The sequence below is a fragment of the Syngnathoides biaculeatus genome, chromosome 22 (genome assembly GCF_019802595.1).
Source record: "Syngnathoides biaculeatus isolate LvHL_M chromosome 22, ASM1980259v1, whole genome shotgun sequence".
In the NCBI taxonomy this organism is placed as follows: domain Eukaryota; kingdom Metazoa; phylum Chordata; class Actinopteri; order Syngnathiformes; family Syngnathidae; genus Syngnathoides; species Syngnathoides biaculeatus.
In genome coordinates this window covers 17,235,953-17,243,722 of record NC_084661.1, presented here as the reverse complement: position 1 = coordinate 17,243,722, position 7,770 = coordinate 17,235,953, and the positions used below count along the sequence as shown (strand labels likewise).

Here is a 7,770-nt window from a genome sequence, read left to right as displayed (position 1 = left end):
ATCACTCGTTAGGCCACACCCCTTTTTATACAAAAGCGCGTCTCGGTTCCGAGCAAATGTCACGTCCTGTACGGCGACGACGCAAGACGGCTGCAAAGGACTACTTTTGTCCAAAGGAAGCTCCTCAACTCACTCGAGCACCAAGATGTCAGCAGATGACGGCAACGCGATTTCGCCCGAGCGTTTTTCAGTCGGTCCCGGAAATGGAAAAATCTCCGATCGGGTGAAGCGCGAATGGGCGGGGTCTAGCGTACTTGACTCGAGCTGGTCCTGGAGCGGGCCCGGCGCTCTCGGTGCCGCCGTCTCCAGATGGCCCAGTCGGCGCTCGTCACAGACGTCTTGCTTGTTTTGCGTCCCCGCCGGATGAAGCGCGTTGCGGCAAGGCGACTCTCCCGCTTGCCCACCCCCACGCCTGCCCGGCGCATTTTTCACGTTGTCTCTTTTCACCTCCTAAAATGGCCGCTGACGAGCAGCGGTGGCAAAAGTCACCTCGCAGTTCAACTCCTGAACTTCAGTGGAAGTAAAAAAGGAAGCTGAGCATTTTTTGCTTTGACTTACAAGCGGAAATTTGAGATCTGAGCGCCGCATTGTCGCACAGTGAACTCCACTCACTTCACCAAATAAGAACAATTTTTCAAAAAAGTTTAGTTTAGTTTAGTGCCAAACAAACTTCTGAATATCGGCTTCATTCAACGGTAACAATGCAGAGCGCCAGAGATGGGCGAAGGAACAGGACTGGTGTTGACACGACAGAGGATATTTAAACACAAATAGTGGAGCAACGCGTCGTCACAATACTCATGGGCATCCATCCATGCATTTTCTTTGACGCTTATCCTCACAAGTGTCACAGGGGTGTGCTGGAGCCTATCCCAGCTGAAACCCTGAAGTGGTTGCTAGCTAATCACAGGGCACATAGACACGCTTAACAATCAATTTCGAGTGGCCAATGAATGTTGCATATTTTTGGGATGTGGGAGGAAACCGGAGTGCCCACCCGGAGAAAACCCACGCGGGCACGGGGAGAACACGCAAACTCCACACAGGCGGGGTCCGGGACCGCAGAACTGTGAGCCCACCGTGCCGACTCGCGGGCATATGTTGCTTGTTTTCTGCAAAAAATTGGTAACATAAATGGAAAAAGCAACGATCCCCACAATGCCTTTTATTAATTTTCATCATTTCATATTGCGAAGGCAAAAATTTGCAAAAATGATCAAAACGGCCACAATAAGAGCTCCCAGATTTTAGCTGGAGAATTTTCAAGTATCAGAAGTATCAGTGCAAAGAAAGTACTCGTACTCTGCGGCGTGGAGGTTAATGAGGACGCCGCTCCTGGCGCGACGCCATCTTTTTTCTCTTCCATGTTGCCTTTTAACGACTCCGGCGAGTGCGGCGGTCGGTGATTTATCGCCGCAACTCGCGTCGTCGTCGAAGCGGGCGGTGGGGGGGGTGGGAAATGAACTAAAAAATCTATATCTGTATCTCCCGAATGGCCGAGTAAGCCGTCGTTTTTGTTTCAGTATTTTTGCAAAAGTACGCGGAACTTTTTTTTTTTTTTTTTTCATGTCAGGACACTTCGCAATTGGGTGCGCTCGCATATTTATTTCCGAACATTCGCTACGGTTCAAATCTTAAAAGCGCACCACAAAGTCACCGGGGAAAGCATTTCAAATGAAGCTCCCCTTTCCGTTCTCTCTCGAGTCGCGGCGCAATTTGCCGACGTGAGGATATGAATTTTTCATCTCCTCCGCCGAAGCTCACCTCTGCACCCGTATTTCAAAATGTGTGTGCGGTGATGCGGCTAATTAATGCATTTTTTTTTTCTAGCGGCCGCAAGGGGGCACTCGAGCGGAAAAGGCCGGTGGAATATATGTGCCGAGGAAGTTACTTTTACTGGTCCGCCCTGTTAGCGCTGCGCTAGCGTGTTACCGCCGTGTCTCAGTGATTTTTATCGCTACGTTTTTTTTAACCAGCTCTGTTAGTGCGGCGGTGCTAGCTTTAGCGTGAGCGCGGCAGCGCTAGCGTTAGCATGAGTGTGGGTGCGCTAGCTCTCTCGCTGTGTACCGTCTTTCTGCGGTTTATGTGCATTTATGTTTAATTTGTGCATTTTTTTCTAACACTCGCAAGGGGGCACTCGAGCAAAGCCAATCTAGTCGACGTGAACGTTGCAGTTTCTCTGCTCGTTGGGAAAATTTGCGAGATAAGATACAAGCTATAGATAAAATCGTCGTCACAATAAGGATGTTAAATCCCAAATTTCCATGTTTTCATGTTCGCAACATTTGGAGTTACAAAAAAGATGTAGATTGAGATTACAGATCAAAATCGAAATATTGCATGTTGCAAAAGAAGCAGCACGATGCCAAATTTCTTCAAAATCTAAATTCTACTTTTGGAGTTGATCCAGATGAAGATTTACAGACCAGGTGGCGATAATAAAAAGACTGAAATGATCCATATTCTGCATCCAAATCGCGATTGTTTTGTTTTGCCGGCGCTGTTTTCCAGAAATCCCAGCAAATTTCCATTTTTTTGCACTTTCACCAACTCGTCTTCGGAATGGGCCCAAATCAGAATCAGGACTAGCAGGCATGTCGACCCGATTGAATGACAAAGAATTTCGAGCCCACGCCGTGGCGTGTGGGCGGAGCCTTTGAAGATTGGCCGTGAAGCAGAAAATTCAAACGAGTCCCGTTTGGCCGCCTCCATTTCGGTCCCGTCTCGGCCTCTCCGGCGACACTCGCTTAGCGGCGTTAGCGCCCGGCGTCCACTCGAAATGCAAATTTGCGTGACCGCTCACGCACTCCAACGTTTGCCCGCGTACACTGAAGAGGAAGAAATAAGAGTTTGCGTCGCATTTGTTCCCCCCCCGCCGTTAATTAAACTTCTCCCGCTTGCTCGCAAAAGTGAGAAAATGAATCACGCGGCGGCTTAACTTGTTTAGCATTTTAATGCGTTTAGCCCTTGCTGACTCATTTATTATTTAATCGAGCGTTTTTGCTCGCTGCCTCCAGCTGTTTTTTTTTTCTTCTATTTTTTTGTGTTCTGTGCAATTGTGTTTGGGCCTTAAAGCCCCGCCTCCAACCACATGTTTTTTTTTTTTTTACAGATATAGATATTATTTATACAGCAGATGTTGCAGAAGACATTGAAAAGACAGTATGGACAGATGTCCATTTTCAAACTATTTTACCCGCCTCCTGCCCGTTGACAGCTGGGATAGGCTCCAGCATGCCCCGCTACCCTCGTGTGGATAAGCGGCAAAGAAAATGGATGGATGGATCTTAAATTTGCTGCACGCTTCTGGGCGTAGCACCGTCTTGTTTTTATTTTATTTGTTTTATCAAGTGAAGGAACATTAGCAGACTATCATGGGGAACTTTACAAATTTGAAATTCCATATCTGGAGGTCGCCCCGTCCCTCCCCCCAGTGTGCGTTGAAGACTGATCATAACGATGACGAGCAGCTCATATTCCTTCCCCTCGTTTAATTCCATTAAGGTTCGAGCACAGGAAACAGCAGTGCCCCCCCCCCTCTCTCCACCCGGTCGCAAAATGGCCTCCGCTTGACAAACCCCCCCCCCCCCCTTTCTGGAAGGATCTCATTGACTTTACCTGAGATGGCTTTTTATTTCTACACGAAGCGGGATTGCTTTTATATTATGGCGCCATTAAAGCGAGCACCAATGTGACACGCTCATAAAATATGGATCATGGATTTAATTGGACAGCCGTGTTTTAACTCACTCGCTTGCCGTTTTATATTTGTCAAGTCAGTTTTTTTTTTTTTTTTTAACGGCCGCCGGGTGTAGAAGCGGCTCTCGTCGAGCTTGTCTGTGAAATTCTGGTTTGTAAAGCACTGCAACGGCAGCCGGAGCCCTGTAGATGGCAGTGCCACTGCTTTTGAGGAGAAGAATCAAAATTTCAGCTTGTCCGTCGATCGAGAGCGAGAGAAAAGCCGACACGTCGGAGGTCGGACGAGTTTAGGCGGCTGACCCTCCAGCAGAGTGTACTGTATATGTAATGAATAAACAAAGTATGTGGTACTTAGCATAAAGTGTGCGACACGATTGTGAGAAACGATAATGTACTTGATGGAAGTGGAAAAGCCACCCACGCTCAACTCGCGGTTAGGTCACGACGTGTTTCCAAGTTGCTGTACGCAGTCCTCGGGCTCGTTTCGGTTGTTTCGAGAGTTTGTGATGTCACTAAAGCAAGTCATATTTGCGGCAATATCTGTTGGACACGCTTTTCTCTCCTTTTTGGTCAGAAACTGGCGTTTTTAGTGACTTGACCCCGTGTTGTACTCCTGGTAGAGTCGCTAATAAATAAAATCAAAGAATTTCCAAATTTTTTTTAAGTAAAATAAAGCAAAACAACTCAGCCTTTGAAGCCTTCTCGCACATAAAGCGCGTCTTGAATTTAACTATGGAAGCATTTTAATGTGCAAACGTTGCTCTTGCTCTCCGCTGCCACCTGCTGGCTGATGGCCTTGTTTGCCAGTTCAATTCATTCACTGACCAAGTTCACGATGGAAGTTTATTGGTACATCCAAATGGAACCAGTTTCTTTTGTATCTGTACATACTTATGGTCCAACATCCAAACAGAAAAACAAGACATTAGCCGGCAAGTGAACTCAAATTTATTTAAAAAAAAAAAAAAACACACACACACACACACACAAATGCTGAGCGGGACGTACTCGCTACTTGCCGGCTTGTTCCTCCTTGGCCAAGTTTTTGATGAATTCTTCCTTCTTGGCCTGCAGACGCTCTTCCCTGCGCTTGCGGGCCTCCCTCGTCTTAGTGCGGCGAGCCTCGGCCTGGTCGCTGGACGGAACGGGACGACACCGGCGTCAACGCTGAACGTTACGCTTTTTTGTAGCGGACAGAGTAATTCAAGGCGTCGCTGTTAAGGGCCGAGTGAGTCATTTTTTGAAGAAAACAGGCCCGTAATTCTCGGTCGACAAAGCGCACCTGGTTATAAGCCTCACCCAGTACATTTGTAAAGGAAATACCATTTGGTACATACATACATACGCCGCAGCTGTGTAAAAGCCGCAAGTGCCCGCATTGAAACGCGAGATATTTACAAAGAAAGACGGTACACAGAGAGTTTAACGCTAGCGCCACGCTAAAGCTAACAGGGCCGGTTAAAATAAAACTTAGGCACGCCAGTAACTCTGCAGAAACAAGCGAGCACAGCGCTAACAAGGCCGGTAAAAATCACTTCCTCGGCACATGTATTCCACCGGTCTCATTTTTACTTTTTCCGCTCGAGTGCCCCCTTGCGAACGTCATAAAAAAATGCACAAATTAGCCGCATCACCGGTTCATAGCATGTGAAAAAAGTCGCGGCTTGTAGAACGGAAATTACGGCAATTGACGTTGTTTCTAGGACTAAATGATCTTTTGTCGAATGGCCCAAAATACAGCAAGGGTGTGTTGAGGGTGAATTTGAAACTTACGCGAGGAGCTTCTTGCGAGCCTTGTCAGCCTTCAGCTTGTGGATGTGCTCCATCAGAATGCGCTTGTTTTTGAAGACGTTACCTTTGACCTTTAGGTACAGGCTGTGGTACCTGGAGAAGGACAGACGGCTTTCATTGAATATCATTCCACAAAAATGAAAAATAAAAAACATTCCTGCCTGCTCACATGTGCCTGTCAATCTTCTTGGACTCCCTGTAGCGGCGGAGGAGACGGCGCAGGATCCGCATGCGCCGCATCCACAACAGCTTCTCGGGCATACGGGCGTTGGCGGTACCCTTGCGCTTACCTAAAAGTGGCAGGAAAATGAGTTAAAGTGATGTCCATTGTGGGTGAAAAACATTTATAGACTGCATTGACCCTTGAACTCGATCCTCACTAGTATCTGTTCTTTTTGAGTGTGTACGGATTTGTGGGAATCAGCAAATGAGAGTGAAGAGTTGGCTAGCCGTTAGCCAATCTGCACGTTGAATGACTTTGTGTTAGTTGTGGTCATCGGCAGCGTGAATATTTCAACAGAAAAAGGTTGTCGTCCCAAATACACTTAAATCATAAATGAATTGCTAAAATCAATCCGAGCACCCGAGCTCTACCTCGGACGGATTACTGTCAAGTGCAGTCGGCCCAAAGGCGGCCCACCGTAGCCCGTGTGACGTCCCTTGCGGCGCGCCAGCGTGTTCTTGCGGCAGCGGGCCCGGGAATGCACCGTCACGGGCTTCTTGATGATCAGGCCGTCCTTCACCAGCTTGCGGATCTGCTGGCCTGTCCGGCGAAGGCGTATCGGGACAATTAGGCGGGCGCCAAAAGGGTTAGAGGATAGCAAAAATCAACCCACGCGAGTTGGCGTTGGCGATCTCGTTGGTCTCGTTGGGGTCCAACCAAACCTTCTTCTTGCCGCAGCGCAGGACGCTGGACGCCAAGCGCTTCTGGAGCCTGAGCATACTGGACAAACAAGTTTTCAGTAGGCGCTTTTGTTATTTGCAATTATGCACGCCATTTTAATACACCCAAATTTGGATTATTTCCAAAATTCCCCAGATGAAATTCCCGTCGACATTTACCAGAAAATTTCCACCCCAATATATTTCCTTAAAGTAATCGCTGGCTAGCTTGTATTAAAAAAAAAAAAAAAAGTTACATCCGTCAGTCTTTAAAAACGTTAAACATTAATTTAATTCTCCAAAGTATGGTACTAGTACTACCACTTGTGGTAAACGAGTCACTCGCTGAACAAGTACAGTTCACTTTTAAGTTCCGTGCATTTGATTTTTAAGAACTGTTTAGTCTTTATTTTTGTTTTAGTTACGTTTCTGTGCCTTTTATGTGCTTCACAATTGAATTAAATCATTCGTGCATTTGATTCCAATTTTTTTTTTTTTTTTTGCATATAGCAGTGAGTCTTTGTCATGTTTGCGATATATTGATTATTCTCAAACCACATTTTTGTTCTGTTGTCGTGAAACACCAGAGTAGATGACCTGGTTATGATAATTACGTTCTTTATATGTTATAACATGTTCCTTACATGACTTGTCAAGTGAGTTTTGCTCCCACAAGCGGAATAATAATTGAAAGAAAGAAAAACGCTTAGGAGCAGCTATATGAAGTCAAAACAGTCACAGAAAAGTGTTTCAAATTTCATCGACTTGTTCAGCTTTGTGTCGTGACATGTCTGTGAAGTTAACCAACACCGGGACAAAACCAGCATTTTTTTAAACGACGCTTTAAATCACATCAGTAGTAAATAATAATAATAAAAGTGTCTCTTACTCGTGTTTTAAACAGTTCGCACAGTAATTCCGAGACGAGAACTTTTTAACTTTCGCAAAAGATCCTCAGTGGGCAAAGTCACGTCACGCCCGCAGTGAGTTTGACGAAGACTCGAGCAAAGGGACGATCCAGTCGCAACCATTGTCATCGTCCTTAAAGGTAACGCGAGCTGTAAGTAAAGGAAAAAAGCCCGTAATTTTCAATCAGGCCGTAACAATTAGAATTTTAACCACCAATTATTAAACTAACTGTCTAACTAACCTACAACGCTAACGTATTCGAGTCATAACATTTTATCCAACACCCCTTGGAAGTGCCGCAGTGGTATGCTCCACTTAGATGCAATTAACTTTTTTAGCCACTAGAGGGCATAAAATAACAGCGGGTCGACGCTCACAGAGAATTGAATTTTGGGAATTGTTCACTTGCTTTGCATCGTGTCGGGAAGTTATGACTATAGTTGTGATAATAGGGCGCTATTTCCTGTCCTTGTGCAGACTTGTTGTCTT

The 7,770-nt window shown here is 46.0% G+C and overlaps 1 protein-coding gene across 1 annotated transcript; it reads right to left on the bottom strand.

The window, feature by feature from the left end:
* Window positions 1-4,528: 4,528 nt before the first annotated feature.
* On the bottom strand, window positions 4,529-7,367 carry LOC133495557 (large ribosomal subunit protein eL19-like). The gene is made up of 6 exons (XM_061810367.1): window positions 7,262-7,367; window positions 6,327-6,433; window positions 6,131-6,253; window positions 5,660-5,780; window positions 5,473-5,583; window positions 4,529-4,834 (listed from the first exon to the last, which is right to left on the bottom strand). The coding sequence occupies exons 2-6, from the start codon at window positions 6,430-6,432 to the stop codon at window positions 4,711-4,713; spliced, it is 585 nt and encodes a 194-aa protein (XP_061666351.1). The 5' UTR covers window position 6,433; window positions 7,262-7,367; the 3' UTR covers window positions 4,529-4,710.
* Between the last annotated feature and the right edge of the window lie 403 nt (window positions 7,368-7,770).